General features: G+C 42.2%; 1 protein-coding gene across 1 annotated transcript; it reads right to left on the reverse strand.

Moving 5' to 3' along the window:
* Window positions 1-137: 137 nt before the first annotated feature.
* On the reverse strand, window positions 138-24530 carry lasp1 (LIM and SH3 protein 1). Its single transcript, XM_084570699.1, has 7 exons — window positions 24141-24530; window positions 16382-16476; window positions 11621-11705; window positions 7313-7420; window positions 5098-5176; window positions 3772-3869; window positions 138-3511 (listed from the first exon to the last, which is right to left on the reverse strand). Exons 1-7 carry the CDS (start codon window positions 24207-24209, stop codon window positions 3338-3340), a joined length of 708 nt encoding a protein of 235 aa, XP_084426825.1. The 5' UTR covers window positions 24210-24530; the 3' UTR covers window positions 138-3337.
* Window positions 24531-24720: the final 190 nt, after the last annotated feature.

Raw genomic sequence — 24720 nt, forward strand, 5'->3', positions numbered from 1 at the left:
TCAAACCTCCATCAACCAATTGAAACACAGAAAACTTTGGGCATAATTTTGTCATAAGTGTACTTCCTGATTTATGAACGTGGCGTATAATGATCCCATGAGCTGACAGGACACAGTGCCAAGAAATCAAACAGCAGTCTGAGAAAAAATGACATTTTTATTGAATCTGCAGAATCATAAGTACAATTTGAAGTGCTGTAACAGGGCAACAGGAGATGATATCAGGTCCTTAATCCGAGTGTATTCTGAGCAGTGAATACATGTGTATGTCAATATGCATATGGTATCTTTATTTTTTTTTTATTGAAAAAATAACAAAATTATATCAAAAACAAAACAATTTAAGATGGAATGCACAAAACTGGTCTGAACGCTAAACCTGCAACTGTGGATTATATGATTTCACTCTGCAAAGTCTACAGTATATAACCAGCATCATAGAAGCAGGGAATGATTCATCAGAAGCACGGGAGCCTACGATGAAGGCTGAAGGAAAGAGGGGTTGCAGTAGGAGGGAGGACAGGATACTAGACGGAAACTGAATGGAAGCAGGGTGGTGGTATGACTCTACGGTTCAGTAGTGATGGCAGAGCAGAGGAGCGATATTTGGCGCAGAGAGGTTAACTCCTAATATCCAGGTCAGACAAACATCTTGCCCTGCCTCACAGGCTGGGGGACGGACAGCATCGGATCACTGTCGCCCCCCAGCCCTGCACACTCAAAGCACACACTTAGATTTGACTTTGCCTTTACAAATCCATCCTGAGCCACACTTCAACAAAACTGGCTGTCTAGTCATTTCTTTTTCTTTTTTTTTTTTTCAATCCAGACCTCCAGCTGACAAAATCAACACCCTTGAGACACAAGAAAGTTTCGATTGGAGTTATGGAGACTACTAGCTTTGTTGTTAAATTAAATCTGAGCAAACAATATCATAGGCCAGGAAGGAGAATCACTTACTCAAAGGCAAACCACCAACTCTTCAGTTTACCCAAGAGAAACACACAGCTCTAACACAGCTTTCTTATCTAGCATCTCTTTTGCAAATAAACCCATCCTGTTGTCAACTAGAAGTTGATGCGAAATGTAGGCAAACCTTCTGTACAGTGTGTTCATTTTGTTTGCCAATCTATAAACATGTGTTTTTCATCAGCGCTGTAATAATTGTGCAATGATCGACGCCAACTTGCACCAAACTGGACTTATCAATTACCACCTTCTATAATTTCATCCCCCACATTCACAACAAATATGAACCCTTTTCACCTGCAGGCAAGCCACTTCCCAGAGCACCATGACCTGTAAAAACATTTCCCTAACTTACCTTTATGATACAATTGTACAATGGCATCTAGCTACATAGTGAGAGCCTTGTTTTATTCAATAAAGCTGAAAGTTTTAGCCCCATCTAAAAACTCGCCGCCCTGATCGCTCATGTCTGCGATGGTCACAGTGCATCACAGGAGAATGAAACAGCAAGAGAAGAGGAAGGGGTGTGTATGGTCAGGGGCCAGTGACTGTATTTACACCACTGGGAAATGTTTTTTAAAACACAGAAATACCGTATCAAGAGACGAAGAATGGCACAGCATTTCTGTGGAATAGCCAGCAACATAATGCTTGATTTTGTCTTTATGTTCTGAGATCATTAGCGTATGAATTTACAGGTCAGGAAACATTGTTGACAATGTTGGGGATTCACCTGCCAGATGGACCAAATACGTTTAATTGATGTTTTAACAACCAGACTGTCTTTCACGTGTATTTATAATGCCATTCTGTAACATTTTTAGAAGCTGCAGAATTATACACAACATCAGACAGATCATTCGACAAGCGGCTAGCACAGTTCTCTCCCGAAACTGCAAGTTAATTAATCCCACCACTGATCTAATACTGCGACTGCACAATTCTACAGGAATTCAGTTTTCTTGGTTCACAAATTGAGTTGCTGGTTTGTTTTATTTCATACACTTTGAAAACACATTAACGAGGAAAGCAAAGGAAGAACAGCAAGAGAAAAATGACATTTACCACAGCCAAGGATTCAACAAGTTCTCTCACATTAAATGGAAAAAAGGATTGGAATGATCTCTCACGAAACAGTGGAATACACTTAAAATAAAGATTCACAATATAGAGTTGTGCTTGGCCTCCTTCTCTTATAAATGAGTTTTCTCTAATGGTGATTTTGTAGCAAAGGGGAAGAACTTTCCTGTTCCTATCTCCTTTTTCCAAGTATTTTGACCTCGATCACCATATCTTTGTGAGTCTATCAGGACTGAAGGCATTCAGGCTGCAAAACATAACAGGAATAATGGTGTATATATTGTACAGGCACACCAGCTGAGGTGGTGGTGTATTCAGTGTGGCTGCAAGAGATAGACTGATAATGTCCCCTAACTTGTCCCTGATCCCTCCTGTATCCAAGATGCCTGAGAAAGGCAATGACAGGAGGTACTCTTCAGTTAGGCTACGATTCCAGTTTCACAACAATAACCACAAAGCAGTGCTGAACACGAGGGTGCCTACTTCAGCAGAAAATAGCGAGATGTGTGTCCATCTATAAATATATTAAAAACCTCTCTGTTAAGACTGGTAACTGGCTGATTGAAGCAACAGCAACAGGGTTAGAGGTTAAAGGAATGTACACAAGTCAAAAATATTCAAGCTTACTTTTGATAGACTGAGATTCTACACTGTGTTTCCAGTCAGGCCAAGATCAAGCTGCAAAATTAAAGAAAAAAAAAAAAAAAAAGGGGCCTATGAAAATGCCACACTCAACCACACTCTGAATGTCTTCACAGAATAATGTCTGCAGTGTTGAGCGACTTGTGGGGATTTTTATTTTATTTTTTTTAAATATTTTTTTTTCTTCTTTATTTTTGCAAGATGTTGTGTCAGGATTGTTAAGTGCTAGAGCTAGGATGGAGCTGTGCGACACGGCATGACCCCTGACATACTGCGATGAACTGTGAGTTTATCTTTTAAGACTTGCACCAGGGTGGAGCCAGGATGGGGTAAAGACAAAGAGGACGAGGAACGTCCGGACAGGGACAGACGTCAGCACAGACGGACAGACAGAGAAGCAGGCAGACAGACAGAGAAGGACAGACAGATACACAGAGGGCGTCTGTGGTTGGCGAACAGTGAGAGCAGAGCAGGGATGCAGAAGGAACGGGGTTCAGGGTCTCACAGGACAGATTAAGGAACAAGAGTAAAATTAAGAGAAAGCGGCGTTAAGATGAGATGGCACTGGGCTTTTCCTTTCCTTCTTTCCCTCCCTTTCTCTACCTACTCCTCCTTTTTCGTCTCCCTCTTTTTCTTTCCCTCTCACTCAGATGGCCTCCACGTAGTTGGCAGGCAGCATTCCCTGCTGGCCAGTGCGTTCCACGCGGCCATACATCCAGCCTTCGTCAATCTGCTGCACGTCTACGATCACATCTCCGTCCATGAAGGACACCTCATCTTCATCAGCAGCAGAGTAGTCGTACACTGCCCTGTATCGCTTCTGTCAACAAACAATAACAAGGAGTGGTTAAGTTTGCTCCCAAAACAGCTGCTGTGGTTACGGTTTGCAAAAATTGGTTGAAGCAGAAGCCATCTTTGTAACACTTTGCTAAACTATGTACACTGTTATAATACAACTGAAGCCAAGTCTTTGTGCTGGCATTGTGTGTAAATATGTTTTTTGCATTATAAAATTAAATTATGACAAAATCTTATGATTCTTTTCTGGCTTGGGAAGTGTTGGGACAGCAGAGGACTTACCCCAGCACTGGGAGGCGGTGCAGCGGCCGCCTGGCGCACAGGTTCAGGAGCAGACTCATAGTGGTAGTTCTGAGAGGCTGCAGGTGGCTGGTAAGCTCCTGATAAAACAAGAAGTGTGACAATGAATACATTTCTTAACACCAGACTCACAGTTAAGTACACATGAATTTACTGTAGGAGCAAGCTATAGATCTGCACCGCTGTATTTTCAACACATACAGCACATGCATGCTAATTCCAGGTGCATCAATTCCCGTCTGTATGTCAGCATGAACTCTACCAGAGAGTGAAGAATTTAAAAATATGGCAAGCCCAGACCTGCATGGAATGGCTCTAAGTTTCCCGGTTACGCAACCTTCTAAACAATGCTTTTCTGTGTGAAGGTGCAAATCCTGCAAAATACAAACAGTAGGTGAACTCGTAATGTTAAGCTGTAAATTTCAACAGCCTATCTAATATTACCGTTCTGACATAACTGTTCACACTTTTGCATGCAATCATTAGTTGCAAGTTGGATTGAGTAATGAATGACTGAAAGTCATTTAATGTCAGCTTCTGCAGCCATGATTGCGAAATACCATGATTTCTGTGGAAATAACTGCGTTTTACAGTTGAATGCATGTAAGGCAGAGAAGGAGGTCAGTAATCAAGTTCCAACTAAAATCCCTGAGAGATGTGACAAGGAAACATGCAGGCTGCTCATACAGACTGTAATAGAGAGGGAGCCAAGCACAGACAAGTCAAGAAACCCAGGCCTTGTTCAGACATAGTTATTTGAATGCGGCCCTTAAGTAATCTGGTCGCCAGTGGCCAAACTGAGATCAGATCTTGAAGGCTGGCTAAAGACGCTCGGGGAGACGCATTTTATTGTCAGGTGTGGCCACAGGTACTTAAAGCTGGATGCATGTGATCAGATTACTCCAGACACATGTTAAAACCAATGTTTGAACAGAGCTTTAGTTTGTCTAATTTTCTTGGCAAACTCAGGAATATATTTATCAGGCTTTTCCCATAGTGGTATCTAGCACTGCTGATTTTATTTATTATGTCTCTGAAGGCTCTCAGTCATCCAGGTCATGGTATATCTACTTTTTTTTTTTTTTGGTTTTATTTATTATGTTTTGGGGATTTGGATGAATGACCATTTAATGTTAAAAGTTTCTGGAATTTCTGATGTTTTCTATAAACATGGCTCTTCTACTATCTAGTACTCTTCTACCAGTCACTGCCAGTGTTTATGCTCAGTATGCAAGATATCTGTTGAAAAGTAAGCGGTCAGTGAGATTGACTTTAAAAAGCCGCAAAGTGCGAGTGTGTGTAGAATACCTTGGTTGGGGATGCTCGGCGGATGATGAGGGCCCTCTCCTCCCACCTTCTTCTTCTCAAACTCCTCATGGTACTTAATCTGTAACAGAGAAAAATGAACTGTGTAAGGTCATAATTTAAGATGGACAATACAAGCATAGTTCTTCCAATGTGCCTCGACAGTTTTCTTTTCAGGTGGATGTAACTACATGCAGTTCATTTTCTAACCACCAGGGGTCTCTCACTTGCTGGAGCCTCCCTGTGTTCGTGGTGATAGGTGGGGCGCCTTAAGTGCAGCAAAGGCTCGGGAAGCAGCTTGACGCTGAGGGGAAATGACATCTCAGTCGCCGGAAGTAGAATGAGCTCAGAGTTGCATAGCAACCCTTGTTGACACATCAGGAAGAACAGGTGAAGCGAAAAAAAAAGGAACTAAGAAGAAGCTTGAGCATTCAGGCCGAGAATGAGGCAGCTAGATTCAACAGGAAATATTAAGAATAAAAGCAGGATGGGAGGGAGTCATATGACTAAGCACAGCAGATGTAACTTTCATCATTCAAAGTACTACTATACCAATTGTAACTCAACATTTTCCTGAAAGCTCCTTTAATCCGTAAATCACATACTGAGGTGTAACTGAACAAAAAGGCAGCAGAACTACAATTTCAGCTTGACGTGACATGACTCCATCAACCTACAACCACTATGACAAAGGCAGCGTTCAGTATCACAACATGAAACAGGCCACACACTAATGAAACCAAAAACCGAGTGACTGCTCTATGACTGCACTTACAACCCTTCCCCTCATTAACAGGCTGATAACAGACTGACTCACAGGGCCTTGGTCAAGATTTACAACCCCGATTCTGTCCCTGCTTAGACCCAGGCTCAAAGGACCCACTGTGCTGGCGGCATTAGTGAGGAGTGTATTCACGGCCTGGATGGGATGACGGAGTGTTTGTGCAAGGACAGTGAAGCAAGTGACTGCGAGAACACAGTGGCTGTTCTCAAGTGAAATATGCTAAGTGAGAGTGTGTGAGGGAGATTATTTTGGTTTGTTTTGAAGGGGCAGGTTGAACAGATGGTGTGTGTGGATTTACAGGAAGTACCAAGGCTGCTGCTGAACTAACCACTCTCTGTCATTGCTAGCTAAGTAGGTGACAGGAAACGGAAGAGAAAGGACCAAGAGCCATGACAGAGCAAAAAAATAAACAAATAAAATATATATATGTACATATACACAGCAAACGGCTTTTCTTTGATTAACATTCATCTGGAGTGGTTGGCTCATAATTGGCTGCGAATGACGCACTGATTTCAAGCAGATGTCTTGTTTCAGTTGCGACTAAAACACTCCATGATGTGAATCCATCACCTCACTTGTTATCTTGATGTGGCCTGCGTATGTGCACCCATAAATACATGTAAAATATGTGTTTCTTTCTGTCTTCCACATTTCCTTGATCCCAGACATGCAAAGATCTTTCATCACATGAAAGCAGCAATTATCCATCACCCTCCACACTAATTATGCCATTAGCGAGGCCAGTGCAGAGCTGGTTACGTATAATCATGTTATGTTTTGTGTGTGAGTTTCACATGGAAATAAAGGCCTTTACTGCTGACTTAAGCAGAGTGAAGGCACAAGGTGAACATGGCACGCATTTCTACAGCATTTTCCTGTATTTACAGAGAAATGGCAAATCAATAACGGGAGCTGAGGGAGAGAGGAGGAGAGCGGAGAATGGCCCATGTGGAAAGTGATTTGAGGAGAATTCCATTCCTATAAATAAGGAGCAGTGCGAGCAGAAGAAGTCTGACATTTACTAATGGCAGTGACAAAGTAGTAGGATGGAAAATACATAAAAACATTATGTATCATAAAAGTTGAGATCTTAATCGGGTGAGGCTCTCTGCCGTTCGAGCTGAAGGAGGTGAAAGTAATTAGAAAATGTATTAAAAAATTATTAAGTCTTTTAAAAAGCAGCAAATCCCTTGTTCTTCCAGTTTCCACTTGTGACTTTTATTAAATCCTTAAAACAGACCTATCAGTATTGGCAAAAAGATTGAAGTCACATAGAGAAACTAATCAACTTAGACCAGACTGGCTTCATGCCACACTGTCCACAGGCAACCAACACTAAAGGAGCTTCAAATATTCATTGTGCTTTTCTGATAAGACAGAACAGGTAGTATGAGGGGTAAATATTTTTGTGAGTGTGTTGCTGACACTCACATTGCTGATTTGGTCCTGTGTTTTCTTCATTCTTTGCAGCTCTGGCGTGTCTGCGACCACGCTGAAACCCTTCCCTTTATTCTTCTCAAAATCCTCCCTGTAGAGAACCTGCACAGCAAACAGGAGAAATACAAGCACATGTGAGTTACATTGTTCATTCAGATGAACTGTTTCAATGCATTTGTGTGAGTCAACAAGGAAAATCCAACAAACACAGTGGAAATGATTATTTAGAGAAGCCCTAACCTAGTACCTTTCAACATCTATGGGTTACTGAGTCATGGTTATGCCACATAAATTCATAATTATTTCATTTCAAAAAGTCTAATGCTCCTCAACATTAGTTTCCAACTTAAACACAGTTGTTCTTAGTTTGGCAAATGTATGAGTCAAGTGCCGTGCTAAGCTTTGACCTAATAAAACTGTTGTAGCAGGAGGAAAATGGTTTTATTGTTGGCTTTATTATAGCTCTATGCTCCTACATGATCTGACATAAAAATGCTGAAATGTCACCTACATTAAAATCAACATTCTGCTAGTGTTTTTTTGTTTTCTTGACTGAGAATTTTCATGCAACTACAATCATTTAATACCCATTTTACTGTATTGAACTAGTTATTTCCCACTACAAAGTAGTTTTAACAACAACTTGGTTGTGACCTTTTCTGCACAGCTTAGACCTCTAAGCCAGATTTGTAGCTGAGACAATCAGAATCAAGTATGGCTGTAATAAACTCTGTGTGTGCTTTGTCTGCAAGCAAAGAAAGGTTGGCCCTGTGTATATTGCTTAGTCTTTTGTGGTGACGTTAACTTCCTGTTTGCTTGGGAGTGAAGCCCTTACATACAGGACGTGGCAGCAACCATATATGGTCAAAATGAGAGGTAGTGTGTGTGTGTGTATGTGTGTGTGTGTGTGTGTTTCCAGTCTTCCACCCTATTCTGACCCTAAGGGCAGAGGAGGAAACGTCCAGCCCACACCATGTCAGATGAGGGCCAGAAATTGCAACGCAAGCCGCAGGGCAGCTCTGCCTCACTGTTGCCCTGTGGCTAAACCTAAGTACTCACACCCACAACCATGTGCACCACTTTCAAAACCTGAAACAGGAAGACAGGTGCATGTTTTATTTTTGAAATAAAACGGCTGCACATTTTGGTTTCTCTCTATCTGATCTTCTCAGCACATGAAAAGACATTTTAATTCCACCATCCCACAACAAAATCTTGCTCCTGCCTCCACGGTGACTGGGCTCATTTCATACACTCCTGCCAGAATGAGGCCTGCCTGCACAGTCCATTGCCAGGAAACAAAGCTCAGTCACTGCATCCTCCCAGACATCCACATAATGTCTGACACTGCTCTACAGAGTGCTGAGCAATCCTCCTCTCATCTGCTGACGCCTTGTGATGACAAGTCGACACAATTGGGATTCACAACTAATGTCTACGTGACACAGCTTTACGTTCATATATTCTATCAACCTTGATGATACGTCAGCTGAGAAATTCAGAGAAAACTACAGCCAATCTTTATTCCATGGGAAATTATACACAGCTCTCAAGAAGTCATGATGAAGATTAATGTGGCCTTGACCCATCTTTGTCCTTCAATCTTGCTCCACTTAGTCTTCATTTGATCCTCCCTTTACTTTCATTTCTCAAGCCAATCTCTTTTGTCTTTTGGGGTCTATGGAACAGCTTCTTCTTCTCCAATCACGACCCTGCTTTCTTTCCACACCCACACTCCCTTCCTCTCTCTGCTTTTTCATTCATTCATATTTTACTGCTTTAACAGGAACACGCAGCCATCCCATAGAGTTTGAACTTTTCCTCATTATAATCTACTTCTCCTCTTCTATTTGCATTCCTCTAGCTTTCTTGACACTGGGGATTTCACTTTTATCTCTTCCTCTTTCACCCTGCACTCCTCCCCCTTTCTGTGTTGGTGCCTTCCTGTTTCCTTTTTCTTTTTTTTTTTAAACTTGCCTCATTGCTCTCCCTCTCCTCCTCCCCAATTCGTTCTCTCCAGTTTCTTTATTGCTCTCCCTCTCTGTCTTGTTTCTTTCTGTTTCCCCTCACAAAGTCTTGTAATGAGGTGTGACAAACCTCTACCCTGCTACCATAGCAATAGGGTTCCCGTAGCAACGCAGCAGCGATGGTGGTGAGCTCTTAGACGTCCACAGTTCTCCACTAACACCATCAACTTTCTTATGCTGACACAGAAGCATTTAAAAACCGTATGGCTCAGTAATACTTAAAATATTAACTACATATGTGTGAAAAGTTGTAATTACATTTTTTATTATTCATTGGAGTTTATTTAAAATCCAAATTGGGAGCTCAACAGCAGATTCCATGAATTGGACCTAGTGAACTTGCAGCACAATTAGCAGCTTCCCGTCATTTATTTTTATTAAAAAAAAGCCCATTTTGGATGTCTTTGCCAAGAAAGGACCTGGGTCACTTTAAAACAGTTAGTGGACCTTATTAATCATGAATCACTATAGATAAATCTACTTCCGTTAAAAGCTTTGGGTATTTTTTTAGTGTGAAAAATGATAGTTTGCTGTCCTCTGCAACATCACACCACTGCTAAAGAGAAGGAAAATTTTAGACCCAAGCTGTTCTCAATTCATTATTATTCTTTACAATCGCACAGAATCTTTTTAGCGCGGTATAATCTGATTCTTATGGTGAGTGGCTACGATAAACTATTAATTTAAAGACCGTCTCTTAGAATATGCTTCAGTGTTTGTGTGTGTGCGGGGGTGGGGGGGAATGTTTGGATGTACAATCCATGTAGAAAAACACCATCTGTCCCTTGCTCCCTCAGTTATCCCCTTCCTGTATGACCACTATCCCCATCCCTATGTTCCACAAAACCCCCTTTCACATAAACACCCCAGCCTCATCTGTAGTGTTTGACATCGACATTCAGATAAGACGACATGCGTTCTTTGATAAGCACTGTCTCTTCTCTGTACTCTCTCTTCCACAACATGCTAAGAAAACAAGCGCTTCCCCAACCTTTACCTGTGGATAATTTTCTTTTTTCTACAACTGTCTTCCATAGTTTTATGAGAATGACCATAAGTAAGATTGTGCCATTGTGACACTTTTTGTGCAATTTTGCAAAAAAAAAAACACAAAACAAAACACAAAAAAAAGTGCCTCTAAAGTGTTTTTCTCTGTGGAAGCTGTAGTCACACATTCATAGACAACTTCCTAGAGCACTAAGGAACCCAGAGCAGATAATCATAGCACGATTAACAGAAGTGAAACCTCTCAACAGCCGTTAAGTCTGCTGACCGCCTGCCACAGGTTTGCCACCAAATACAATTCTATTTTCTACCTGCTCTAGCTCTGATTTTTCGTCCTTTATTTAAGTACTTGCAATCAAGCAGAATGACATCAAAATTCTCTTGGTGCAGAGATCGCTCTGACTCTCTAACACAGCCATCGCTATTAAGGCAATAACACATGGCCCAGTTCAGATGGATATTTTGGTCATTGAAGGTTTTTTTTAAATCCATGAATGTATTTTGGTCTTTGTAATTTTAGCTCTTAGCTCCAACAGGAACAGCCGTAGTAGTGTAGTCTGTGGTTACAAATAAGACCTAACTGAAGAATAAAGTGATAAATGAAATTGCAGATCTTAAAATTAGAAAACTGGCGGCACAGTGGCGTGGTGGTTAGCACTGATGCCTCACAGCAAGAACGTTCCGGGTTTGAATCCAGACTGACTTTTTGTGTGGAGTTTGCATGTTCTCCCTGCGTGCTCATTAGGTTCATTGGTGATTCTAAACTGGCTGTAGGTGTGAGTGTGAATGGTTGTCTGTCTCTTAGTGTTAGCCCTGTGATAGACTGGAGACCTGTCCAGAGTGTACCCCGCCTCTCGCCCCATGACCACTGGGATAGGCTTCAGTAGGCAGTATTTTCTATATTTATTTAGCATTAAAGACATTAATGCTACAATCTGTAGTTTGTTAGTTTTTGGAAATAACTTTTTGGCAATCTTTGTAATATGAGCTTTGTCAAGTCTGTTACTTGTCTGTTGTAAATCAATTTTATGCCTACCTTCTCAGGTCTACTTAAAGTTAAACCTGATTGTGTTATCTTATCTTGCGCTGACTGAGTATTTTTTCCCAGACTGATTATTAGGGTTAACTATAGTGGGGCTTATCAAATTAAGCATGCATGTTTATTTTGCATCCTTTGTGGAAAACTGCCAAGAAATGAAACTGTGTGTTTCACAGCTGGAGTTTGGTTTAGTGATGAAGACTAAAGGTGGATACTGGTACAAGGATTTACCTGGCTTTGCATCTTGCTCTGCTGTTTGAGACGGAGGTTCTCTGGAGTATCAGCCACACAGGTGAAGTTTGTCTTGGGGTAGTGTCTGTAAAACAAACACAAAGAACGTCTGAGGTTGTAAATACACACAGAGGCAGATGCCAGCTTCCATTTAGACTCTGACTGTGACGCTCAAGCCTAGAGAAAATAACAGCATAACTCAAGCAGTGTGCAGTCTGTGGCCCCACTGTGGAGGCATTTGTCATTCAAGGTGGTCCTGAGGTTGAGTTAGGAGGCCCTGTAGACAAAAAGCATGTCAGTATAACACACAGTGCTCTGTCAGTGAGAGCCAAGGTAGTCTGAACGAGAGGAAGTGTGAGCAGGGGCAGTGTGGGGGGGATGAGAGTGTCAAGGTTGCAGAGTTTGGAGGCAAGCCATAGCAGGTGTGGAAAAAGCTTTGCAAGTTTACAAAACACAGACACATACATAGCCATACACTCACACTCATGGGCAGAGGCCTGTGGGGGATAACAGGAAGAGGAACAGCGTGCAACAGACATAGCAAAAGGGTCAAAGAGACAGTGGGTAAGTGTGAATGATGTCATGGGCAGTTCCCTTCAACACAGTGCGAAGAAGAGTCTGACTAGATTCTGGGAAATTTCTTGACAGTCTCAGATCCAGAACTACCCAAAATACTCTGTCTGTTGTTCCTCTGAAACAAATACAACAAATATAAACATAATCCAGTAAGCTTAAACACACAGCTTCCATCCAGACATGCAGCACACCAAGCATTATCCAAAAGTCATTCATCAAACCCTTATTGATTTCTTAAACTGCCATCAGTGGTTAGTGTGTGCGAGGCATAAGTCAGTGTTTTTATACACTTGAGGCTTCTGTGCAAAAGCAGCCGTCAGGTCCATAAGTAATGGTGCCTGCCAGTTCAGGGTGGTCCTTAAGACACAAACACACATGGCACAGGTCCAGTAGGAGAACAAGAGCCCTAACAACTTATCTAACGGCTCATATAGACTGCAGTTCCCATCCTGCCTCAGGGCCCTGAGTGCCCTAAAAAAAATCTTTAATCACTATCCATGCCCCTGGGTAACCCATTTAGGCAATATGTTTACCATTTGCTTGACAACATGGTAACAAACTTAATTTGCATTGGTTGTATGTGATTATAGGATGTAAAAAACCTAACAGAAGGACTGAGGGTCAAGGACTGAATCTTAAAAAAAAAAACCTACACGAGCTCTGACAAAATCTAAGGATAATCTTAAAAAGCAGGAAGTGGAAAATCAATGTGTTTAGATCTGAACAAGAGTAGAAGTTGACAGCCATAATACTGTAAGCAGGTCTGTGCACACTCAAACCGGTCTTTTCAAACTGCTAGTGTTCACGTTCCTGAAGCGACACATATCTGAACCATTCAGATGTAGTGGTTTGCTACGTTAGCAGATAAAGCTGGGCGAGCCAACCTAACAATGCAAATGAAAGTCCGCTTTCATTGTTGCGTGCTATCTAATCACAGAAGCAAAAGGATGGTTCTCTACAAACACAGCAGTTTTCTATTGTTCATCGTATACAAGTGACCCTTGCAACTACAGAGCGCAAACATCCATAACTATCTGTTACATCTTAAGTAAAGAGGGAAAGCAGGTCTTTTAAGGTCTGTACACGGTTATGTAATGCTCTCGATTTCATTCATCAATAGAGTCACAGAGTCCTAACGTTACACAAATGTTTTTGAGAATTCTTGTTTTTAGGTTAATGAATTAGGACTGGCAGCTCGAACATACTGTATGGGGACAATCTAAAAATTACTAAAGCATGTCAAATGGGCTCAGATTTAGCAACTTTCACAAACTGAAGGCAATCAATGTAGCTATTGTAATGTATTCCTTTTAGGGATATGTCCCTAATCTTGAACCTGGGAACTTAATAACGTCTGATCAGTTTTCTCTGGAGTCGGGTGTGTCTGGTTTGTGGTATAAAACGCTTCATGGACCAACATTGCGCCTAAAATCCCCTCCTTGGCTAAAGCAGAGGGTGTGTGCAGCATGAGCACACATGATCACAATCAGTGTCTATGTTTAGAGAGTTCATGTCTTCTTCAATGCCTCTTTAGAAACTGTCGTCGCACTTGAGGGTCAGTAAATTGCTATCCAAACAGATATAAGTCTAGTGACTCAGTGAGATCTTGTAACGTGCGTCTGTGTGCAACCATGCTTGGGTTTTCGTGCCCGTTTGTGGGTATGAGTGAGTCACGAGAACACTCATCTATCTGTCAGGTTGTATAACAAGGTAATAAGTCGCAGACGGGAGAGGACAACGCATGCACAAACGCTGAAGAAGGAGTGATCAAAATGGAGGGGAGGGTTGACTGGTGGAGTCAGGAGAGGCAGACGTGTGCGATCACACAGACACACACACACACACACACACACACAGGCTGCCTACTGTGCAGGAGAGGAGCCCTGTTTGCATAGTGGAACCAGGAGATGTTGTGGCCAGCTTGACCCTGTGAGACCTGAAAAGGTTGTAATGCATCATTCAGGAGGAGAGTCGCATCTGCATGTACATATCAAAATTTGGAAAGCTGGAAATCTGTCCAACAAAACACACACACACAGTAACTGTTGGTAGTAGTAGCGCTGGAGACGGTCAGTTTTCCGCATGTGTAAAGGTCACAACAAACCACACATTAACATCTCGTTAACACAGAAGCATGTCAGCAGTCATTGCAAACACATGACATTTGTGACAAGTTGGATGGTGCCTTTATATCATGAAGGCACCGTCCCACCTTTGTCTCCCAAAGTCCCCAGGGGAAATTTTTCTCTTAGCTGCCCTCTCTAAAATCTCCCAAAACCCCTGGTGACTATAGCATGTAACCAGGGAAAGGATTCTCAAGGAAAGAGGGTGGTGGGAATACAGAAAAAAACAAACAACGCCTATATCAATTACTAACAACAAACAGAGAGGAGTAATGATAAGTAGTTATCCCACGGACTAATAACAGAGAAGGTAGCCTGCATTCCTTTCTTGAAGCAGGATGATGCTCCACTGATGATGTTTACTCAAACAAGGCTTGTTTTAAACAAACGGGAAGAGGCATAATAAACAGGCTCTGAAGGGCCTTTCTCCCTGGAGGAGAAGACATCGGAAAACAGGTTTCAGAACGAAAAAGCCACTTTAATTCGCTGTGGAAAGAAAAAAGATGATGATGGGACGACACCTGCTGTAGTTGGTTAACACCACAGTCTAAATGTGAACATGAAAATACAGTCAAGGTACAGAGAGACAGTTATAAACAGTAATATTATTTAAAATTAACATCAAGTCAAATGAAAAGTCATAGGTGTCAGTTAAATACAGTATCTGACAAAACCTGTGTGGGTGCACCATGAGCAAGGCGCTCTAGTTATAGGTATTAGTACGTCTGCCATGCAAATTTGGCCCCTATTATAAGGCAACCACAAAGCTCCACACATAGGTAACAGGTCACACCAGGTAAAGTACAGGTATGAAAGATAAAATGACTGGTGGCTGGTAATGTGTGGCACGGCTTACTGGGACACTTGGAGCCATTGTTTATATTATTAGCAACAGCTGTGCTTTCCTATAATGACTAAATTTCCGTGACAGATGCTCTGGCCCACATGTGAACTGGGTCACCTCCAGAAATCTATTTGTTGTTACGTAGAGCGCAGAAATAATTTGCAATTACATGGAGCTTTTGTTGATCACACCTAGCGGTTAATCATTTTTATTTTGCTTTCTCCTAAACTGCAGCCTTCCATGTAGCAAGAAATATTCCAAATAGAGAAAAAGCACTTTTTTAAAGAAGTGTTTGACTGTGCTTCATGAATATAGAAAGACAGAAAAGCTGGATAACTTTTAGATTTGGTTACACCAAGCTGCAAACACCTGTATTGTGTAGGGGTGGACATGTTTATTCACTATTTAACAAATACAACAAAAACAATTCAGTAGCCAACTTTGGATCAACACAGTGAGATACACTGTTGTATTGTATTACAATGACTAACTAAAATCTAAAATATTATGACAAGCAAGGAAATATGGGTGCTTGATCCAGACATTTAACCGAGCCAACTAACAGCAGATTTATAATTAACCATGTTAATGACAAGCCAGCATACCGAATTCCTGCTTATGCTGAAAAAAAGAAACAACAATGCTAGCATGATGACTAGATTCACTTCTCAGGAAATAAAATGTTTGTTCAGCAAAAGAGCTTGTTGGAACATGAAACAACGCCTTTCTTTGCATTCCCCCTTAGAACATGTGCTCGCTCTCCAACTCTCACAAACACACACACACAGGAGAAGAGGGTCTTTATAAGATAGGGGGGATTCCATGGCTTCCTGATGAGCCTTTAGTGTGCGAGTATGTGCTGAAGCGTGAGTGGACATGCTAGTTTTCAGTGTCCACCCGTGTCACTGTAGAGGAACTTCAGGAATTTCCTTTGTTGATGCCCCCCCCTTTCCCACTGAGGAGGAGAAGGGAGGGAGGCACTTTCCCACACCACATACAGGCCTTTTCTCTGAGGGGGAAGCTGGAGTAGTCGCAGATAAACAGCAGAGGAGGGAGAGAGGGGCCGTAGTTGGGTTGCAACATGCATACTCACACACAATTAGAGAGTCCTATTTCAGGCTGTGGAGAGATTATACACTGCTGTCTTTGACATGAAAACGGAACGACTTAAGACATGCTCATTGACATACACGAAATAATGACTTGGGTACAACTTACGCATTGCAGTATGGTCTCTTCTCGAAGCCTTTGTAATTCTTCATGTTTAGAGTCATTTTGCAGACCTCGCAGCTGAAGCATCCTTTGTGCCAATACTGTCAGAAACAGAGAGGATATAATATGTTAATCAAGGAAAGATTTGGGACATCAGACATAAAACTAGAGCCAACTTATTACAGAAATGTACATCAACATACGCAACAAAGCTAACTGAATACGTAAGACCACAACCAGATTATATTCCTTAACGTTTCACAAGGAAATGGCTCTGAAGGCAGAAAAAAAAAAAAAAACACTGTTAAGATAGTGTGAAATAAAAGTGAAGCAATGCAGTTTGTGAATTTCTGCGCTGAACAGTTACAGAGAAACCAACTTCCCCTTTGCTAGCTAACTGTATGGTTGCTATTTTTAAACTGACAACCTAAGTTGCACTGGTGTGAGAGGAAAAAAAGAGCTGTAAAGTTTCTGATAGACAAGCATGCGCCTTTGTTTTTGCTGCTTTACTTTGTGACTATGAATTTTCACAACTTTACTATTAGATTATGTGCATGATTGTTAAGTGTGAAAGTTGATTTAGTTTTCTACATGCAGAACAACAGTGGTCCTGCAGAGGCTATGCTTGGTTGTGAGGCCCTTCTCTGACTTTCCTTCTGTCAGTCCATTCATCTCTGCGTGATCCTGAAGCTCCTCCATCCATCTTCATAACAGACTCTATCTCCTTCAACTCCCTTCCTCCCACCCTCACCCTTCCTTTCCTTCACTCTCTTGGCACTGGGCTGATCTGCGGCCTGAGGGTTCAAAGAGGGACTGAGGGAGGGTGGATTGGAGAAAACCGAAAGGAGGGAGGAAACATGAAAGCAAGGATCTGGAGAAAGCAAGAGGAAGAGAGCAAGAGAGGGAGGGGTGGGCAAGTGAAGGAAAGCGCCAGAGAGTGAAGCAATGATCTGGCTGCTCCAGCTCTCATCAAGGAAAGGGAGGGAGGAGTGCAAAGACACAGAGAGAGAGAGAGAAAGAAAGAATGGGAGGGAAGGAGAGAGGGAGTCCTTATTAACATGGCCTCAGGGCACTCTGCCATCCCTCTCATTCTTTCACCCACTCTTTATCACTTTCTACACCAAATGCCCACACACAAAACACTAATCTTCCAAACAAAAAGCTCACAGAAGACGATTCAAAACAGGAACACGTGAAAGTACAAAATCACTTTCTAAATGTTTCAATCGAACACACATGCTCAATGTCGATTTGGCTCCACATGATCTCCTCAGGATAAAAGATGGGCATTACTGACAGAAACATCCATCGTTCCCTGCATGTAGTGACTGAGTAAATAATGTAGCATGTGTTACAGGCTTGATACACAGCTGCCAGAAAATCACCAGGATGTTGAGGTACACAGTCTGTGAAAGCTTTATATCAACAATAAGCACAGTGAGTGCTAAATACGGCCTTAGGTGGATTTTGCTCTGACCGTTGTGGTTGGATGTAACAGGCCACCCATGGTGATATCTGCTGACTTCAAGGAAGTGTATGGGTGACACGGGTGTAGCTGTGGCTAAGCAATATTGTACTAAGGCATTCAAAAGAAGTGGATCCCAGTGGAAACCAGGCTCCGACTCTGTTCAGTGGAACTGTGATCCACAGCCAAACACACTGGGCCAAGCCTACGAATGCTAACTCCTTATCCCACTACGGCCCAGTTGGGGCCTGAGGAGGTTGCAGATGGCCACATCATGCTCCTCTCGTCACTGCTCTCCCTCTTCATTGTTCTAGTTGGAACTGCAATAGCAAATCCCTTCACAAACAAGGCAGATTCCATTTCCTCTAGCTTCAGCGGAAGCTTGCCACTGTGGTGACTGCCACATACATACCGTCTGGTTCATCTGCTTATAATGCAGCAGAGGACCATTATACTTTCCATCACTGTAAACCTCTTCTCACTTCCAAATCTGCAATAATAGTAAACATGGGATACCTATGTAGTCCTAATAGAGACCTGCTAACGCAAAAGCTGAAAAGTCAGGTGAGTTTGCAAGGTGAGCATGGACTTTGCTGGTCTTGCTGTTCCAGAATAAATATTGACCTTGTGTCCATTCCAGAAAACAAAGCCTCTGAACTTAACTGTTTAGTAAACTATTCAGCCAACTTGCTAACCCACATTCCACCAGGGCAACACTCATCACCCCATACCACCCCTCCACCGTCACGTGGATAATCTTGCAGGTGAGACGATAGGTAACTGATGCACTGCTCGGCTATTCAAACCAAACTACTTCTTTGAATGAACCACTAAATAGCACACTATACACTGAGAAAACATTAGGATATAATCACTCAGGTAACATTTGAAGGTGGAGTATCCAGTATAATGGGAAAATTCAGTACGCATTTAGCTACTGCTGGCATCTTCTCTGAATGTTCAGACTGAATGGCTCATTCACATATTTTTTTTTTTGTTGTGGAGAAACAGTTGCATCTTGCCACAGAGAGATTCAAATGTGCACAGGGGAGGTCAAATGTATTCACAAGTTGTCACTGGAAACACTCCGGAGATGCATTCTGATGCTAGACATGTAACAGCGATTCATCTCAACTGAACTTAGGCCTCAGGAATACATTAGGTTACAATATATTAGGTCTAATGCTATGACAAGTTGGTGCCAGTGGGAAAGAAAGGCTCAAACAGAAAAGTGGGGGGAGACACATCCCAAATGTGTGTTAGAAAGACCATCCAGCAGTCCAGCAGCCTAGTACAACTCCAGGAAAACATGGCTTTTTGGTGCCAAGGCAGGATCTGGCAGTCAGCTGGAAAATGAGGACACTGCAGAGATGCAGCCCTAGAAATTAAACACCCATAAAAAACTGCTCTGTCTCTCTGCATCAGCGCAGCTCAAGGGCACATGTGTATGCATGCCTACATGTGTGTGCGAATATTAACCATGCATTTGCACAAGAATGTAGGTTATAGATCTCAGTGCATGATGTATGTGTGTCAGCAAGGATCCAAGGCTCCAGTCAAGAGCAAAAATGCTCAGTCAGCCTAACAGCCCCCTCTTGGTGAGAACCAAATACTAATGGTCCCGGACAAAAACCCTGCAGCTACATGGGAGGCCAACATAACTTCAGACTCCATGCATGCGCATAAATCACACAAAAAGGGGCCATAAGTTGGTCTGACCAGGACCATTCTACTAAATACTGACGAGAGACTGATAGGAGACAATTAAAGTCTAGCTTAAAGCACTGCATGCTGCAGGTTTGTTGTGTCAACCACTTCCTATGTCATTCTTAGCATCTAAGCTAAAAAGAGCAAATTACTCACATGCTTTGGTCTAATAACCTGCATTTACCAAACCATAGCCACAGCCTTCGAGTAGAGAAACTGATTGGAAACAAAGGTTTAATACCTACTAAGTGGCTGACAGCAGATAAATTCACTTGGCTGGGAGACTTGTCTGGTGCCATTTTTGATTCCAATTGAGAATTTCTGATAATATCATGTTATATTTAGATGAAAATAATCATTGCCACAATCTAGAAGCCATGGTTAATGGATTTACACGGTCCAGTCATCTAGTAATCACCACATTAAGCATCAGAGGAATTCAGCGCCTTATAACACTGAAGGACATCTCGTGGGACCCTGATGAACTGTTTCATAACTCTTGGTTAAATCAGTAGCAATTAACTTCGGTCTAAACAACTTTGTGTTTCCAGCCTTTATGGCTGAGTAGGCAGTGCAGTTTGAAATATGGTGTGATGGCTCTTTGACTCCAATAGTGGCTAAATAAAACCCGAATACGCACACATGCACACCAACACTCAGCTCTGTGAGTGTGAAAGATTATTCGTGCGGAAGACAATACATGCCCAAAGACAAAGTGCCCACATCTGGCTGGTGCTAAGAGAGGAAACTCAAGTCATTATTGCATGCTGGTTAATTATTAGCCTACCTGATGCCATTATTTTTCATCCAAGCACAGGGCTTAGTTGCTGGCCAGCAGGCAGAAAGTCATTTGATAGACTATGCTAGAGCAGAAAGTACACAACTTACTTTTCAAACCACTTCTCCTAGCAGTTAAGACGAGGGACGAACACAGTTAAGGTGAAATGTCGAAACAATTCCGCTTTGTCATATATCATATGCATAACAAAGTGTCTGATCATGTTACAAAGTCATGTTTTCCGGTTGTCAGAAGGTAAAACCGTCTGTGTCCATGTGCTTGCAGTTTTGAGTCAACACCTCAGGTATTGCTTTGTGACCGTGAGTCATCAAAGGGAGGTGACTGGTGATAGTTACACAGATTCCTCATCTCTTGCGGCATTTGGACAACATGAATCACCTCTCAGAATAATCTGTCTAAATATAGGCAAAGGCAGCAGACAAATTCCTCAAAAACTGAATTCAGGAGTTATGTGTTCACACAGGAAAATGATGACATATGGACAACATTAAAGTCAGAACCTCTGTGAGGTGTAGTGGTTAATGCTGAATCACTATAATTGCATAAAACTAAACTACAACATTAAGACATTTATTGATTACATGTAGTAGACTGTTTTCTGAGAAAGAAAGGAGCATTTTTTTTAATATTTTGTATGACTGCATATAAGCATGGGGTGCATTACATAAGCCCTTTCACACAGTAAAGGCTGTACAGAGCTAAACTTTAACCCCCCCCCCCCCCCCCCCTTTTCAGCAATTTCCTGGGATTGAGAAGGAGCAGCACAATTGGGGCTTACATTTTAACAACCAGAAATCCTACAAAGCAGCCAAATAACAGAGCAACCAAATTGTTGGGTAACAATAAAAATACACACAAGTAAGGCGCAGCTGTGAAATATATAGCATAGAACTAAAAATCATCGGAAAAATCAGCATGTTCGGTAGATAGTGTATGGAAATTTGAGAATTTGTGAACCAACAAGTGCAGACATCTTGTTTGTTATCTACTCCATTAAGTGGTTACTGCTTTAACACTTGTAAATACACAGTCAAATGCCTCCCTGCAGTTCATTATCAGGCACACATCAGGCAAAAAAAAAGCAAGATAGCAGAATCCTTGAAACACACAATACTTTTTCCTGTCTGGCTTCTCCTACATATGGATCTTGTCCAAATATTTCTTTTGGCTTTCTTTTCTCCCAACGTCCTGGTTTGTTTAGCGTGAGGCTATGACTTACCTATTAAACCTGGTGCCACTCTGGAGATATGTAGTTGCATAAAATCTATATCTGATGGGCCTTGCCTAAGAAAAACTCCTGACGATTATTGGAACACCCGTCAAAATGTTTTGACATTGCTAACATATTCACGAGCCAAAAGCACAAACTTCAGAGCCAGGAGCTATGTTTGGTTTTCATACTCACTAAAAAGATCAGCTGTCAGAACACATAAGTTACAAGTCACTCACACACATCTGAAATACTACATCCGCTGAAATAGTAGTATGTTTGCAACCCATTCAAATATTAATAAAGCTCCTTAAATATGTAGGAGGGCAGTGTCGCTTCACGTGCATTTAGCAACAGGCTCTGCAATACAGTCCTACAAAATGCACATTGTACTACTAGGTACACTAGACACTCTAGCAGAGTTAAATTTAACCACTCTACACGCTGTCAATTTCTCTTGAAAAAACACACTTCCTGAGTGCACAAAAGGGCCTAATAAAGGCTTATTAATCCTATGGTGACATGCACATATAAACATAAATACACCTTCAGAAAACCCACATTAACTAAATGTATCTGACCCGTTTTACTGGTATGTTTGCATATTATATAAATAAAAACACTTCCTTGTAACACGTTTCATTGGCTGCAGTTCAACAGATGTCCTCCATTCAAGCAACAAAAAGCTAACTCTCATAGATACAAGCTTGAAACTTGAGCCAAGCATGCATTTTAAGTACTGAAAGGAAACCAAATGAGAAGACAAAACCGTTAGCACCGAGAGCTTCAACCAAAATTCACTTCCTGTCTTTACGTGCGCTCGGCTGCCCGCTCCTTTTGTCGGGCCCAGCCCTGCTAAACTGGAATGCAGCTGACAGACGAACAAGTCTCTGTGGTTCGACCTCTCAGAAGAGGGATATCATAGACGGAGACGGTCAGGTAAAGGAATTTGTCAGTGGCTGTGAATACCAATGAAGCAGTAGCAAAAACCACAACTCCCTTGCTTTCACCCGAGCTAACCTGGTTAGCACACAGAAAAATGCAATGCAGCCTCGGTCGCTTCAAACAAACAAGAATGGCAATGTGTGTGTCCCACAGGGAGGGAAAAGGGAAGGTTGTTTTGGCGTGTCTGAAGGGCTGAGGGCTGATGCAGAGTGGCAGCAAAGACAGACAGCAGGCTACCCTCCTGCATTCGGCTCAGAGCAGGGAGAGATGGCACAGCAGGCCTCTGACAGAGCACGTTTTATGGGAGTGTCTGTCTGCTGGAATGCACTTCTGCTTCAGGCCAGATTCCAGAGCACATTCAGACTGTACTTGTGGCAATTTGATTCTCATTAATACCAGCCTTCTGACATGCTAACATATGACTTCTAATAAGGGGTGGCTTGGATTGTTTGTGCACCAATAACGGTTCTGAGGTAGACCAATTTCAGTTCAGAGCACTCTGTGAAAACATTTATCACATGCAGCAGACAAGTAATGCATCCAGTCAGGAGCTGATGTTACCTCAGACAGAGTGCTTTGTGTGCTCTTTCTCCACCTTCCTCATCTGTCAACCCCAACAGATAAGCTCGTCTCAACAGGGATTGATTTTCAAATAGCCTTTCAGACGTCCATTAGACAAATTATCTACTTGCCCCAAGCCCTGCTTTAGTAAAAAAAAATGAATAAATAAATATGGCTATTCATATGCCAAGCTAACCCCACCCATATAAGTGAATTAAGAGTGTGCTTCATCTCGTTGCAAAGTCAACTGATTTCTGCACATTCTGGTCACCTTTACCATCTCAGAGCTAAAAGAGCAAAGAGGAAGAAGAAGTGCTGTACTAATGTGAACTCCAGTTGTTGCTCCCGTGTGAATTAGTGACCTCGATAGAGTCACTACAGGTGAAATTGATGAGATTACCACCTTGGCTGAGATTAGACGTCTCCTCTGACTGAAAACTAAACGATCCTGCTCGACTAATCATTCCTGACTCGGATTAGTCCGTGAATTGGACACAGACACGTCCAAATCACTCCACGCTGTCTTGACTAGGATTGGACACGAAAAAAACCCTAGTTATCGGTCTTTCTAACGATCAAAAGGCACCCAGAAGTCATGCAACACTCGGCATTTTATAGGAAAAAAGTTAACCACACAGTACGTGCTCTAGTGGTGTTAGAAAAGGTTGCTAAATCAGTTTCCTTAAAAGCAGTGGTGTCACCCAGGCCCAGACCAGGCTCGACTGTCGGAAGCCATATGAAGCGCTGGTTTAAGGCGAATAAATATCATAGCCTTGAGCCGACGTCTTGACGAAGAATACATTTTTTGGTGTCTTAAAGAAGTCCTTTATTAAAAAGATATTTTGTTTTTGGTCCGCGCTGTAGTGCCACCGCCTTCCAGACGTTAGCTAGCTGTTAGCTCGCCTAGCTAGCGAAATACCTGTCCTGCTGGTGTGTTCAATTCATTCACAAAAATACGTGAAAGGTGTAGTTTTGGCGGAGCCGAAATACCTCCAGCCATGGCCCAAAGCGAGGAAACCGTATTGGTGCTATTTTTAAAGGAGGGTAGTGTACAGGAAGCCGTTTTTTATGTTCTTACCTTGTCCAGACAATTCACTTTTTCCGTGGGGTAAACGACTAGATTACATCTGCCACACAACGGATTCATGTTGGAGGAATGCTCTTCTAGCTAGTTAGCACGGAAACCGCCGAGGATACTGCTTGTAGCTACTTGCTGTCGAGTAATCACTTGAGAAACTAGCTATAGTGTACGATTATGATCACTAGCCGACCAACACTAATCTAGTTGTATGTAGCAAATCCAGGAGGTTGTTGTTGTCGTTGTAGCCGCACAGCTGGCTGTCAGTCCACTAACCAGACACGGAAAGCGCGCTCCCGCTCCCCCCTCTCCTTCCCTCAACTGCGCGTGTCCGACCAGAAAGGGAAGAGGTAGTGTGGGAGGTTCAGTTTTTTTTTTTGTTTTTTTGTGTGTGTGTGTGTTTTTTTTTTAACGTGGAATAAAGGTTTAGTTCTTATTTAAAACGAGGAACTGTGTCATCTTTACGTTGGGCATATTCAGCCAAGGATTCAAAATGAAGCAGCCCAATCTCTGTTTTGTTCTGTGAAGAAGTCCAATCGACCCCTGTGCATGTGCACATCCAGCATGTCTGTCCTCGCTC

The sequence above is a fragment of the Chelon labrosus genome, assembly GCF_963514085.1.
Source record: "Chelon labrosus genome assembly, chromosome: 21".
In the NCBI taxonomy this organism is placed as follows: domain Eukaryota; kingdom Metazoa; phylum Chordata; class Actinopteri; order Mugiliformes; family Mugilidae; genus Chelon; species Chelon labrosus.

Excerpts from the sequence above, each read along its gene's own strand:
- lasp1 (XM_084570699.1), bottom strand. The coding sequence starts at position 24,209 with ATGAATCCGTTGTGTGGCAGATGTAATCTAGTCGTTTACCCCACGGAA. Across the intron at positions 5,177-7,312 it reads CACAGGACCAAATCAGCAAT|ATTAAGTACCATGAGGAGTT; the intron begins GTGAGTGTCAGC and ends TCTCTGTTACAG. Across the intron at positions 3,512-3,771 it reads CACCGCCTCCCAGTGCTGGG|AAGCGATACAGGGCAGTGTA; the intron begins GTAAGTCCTCTG and ends GTTTGTTGACAG.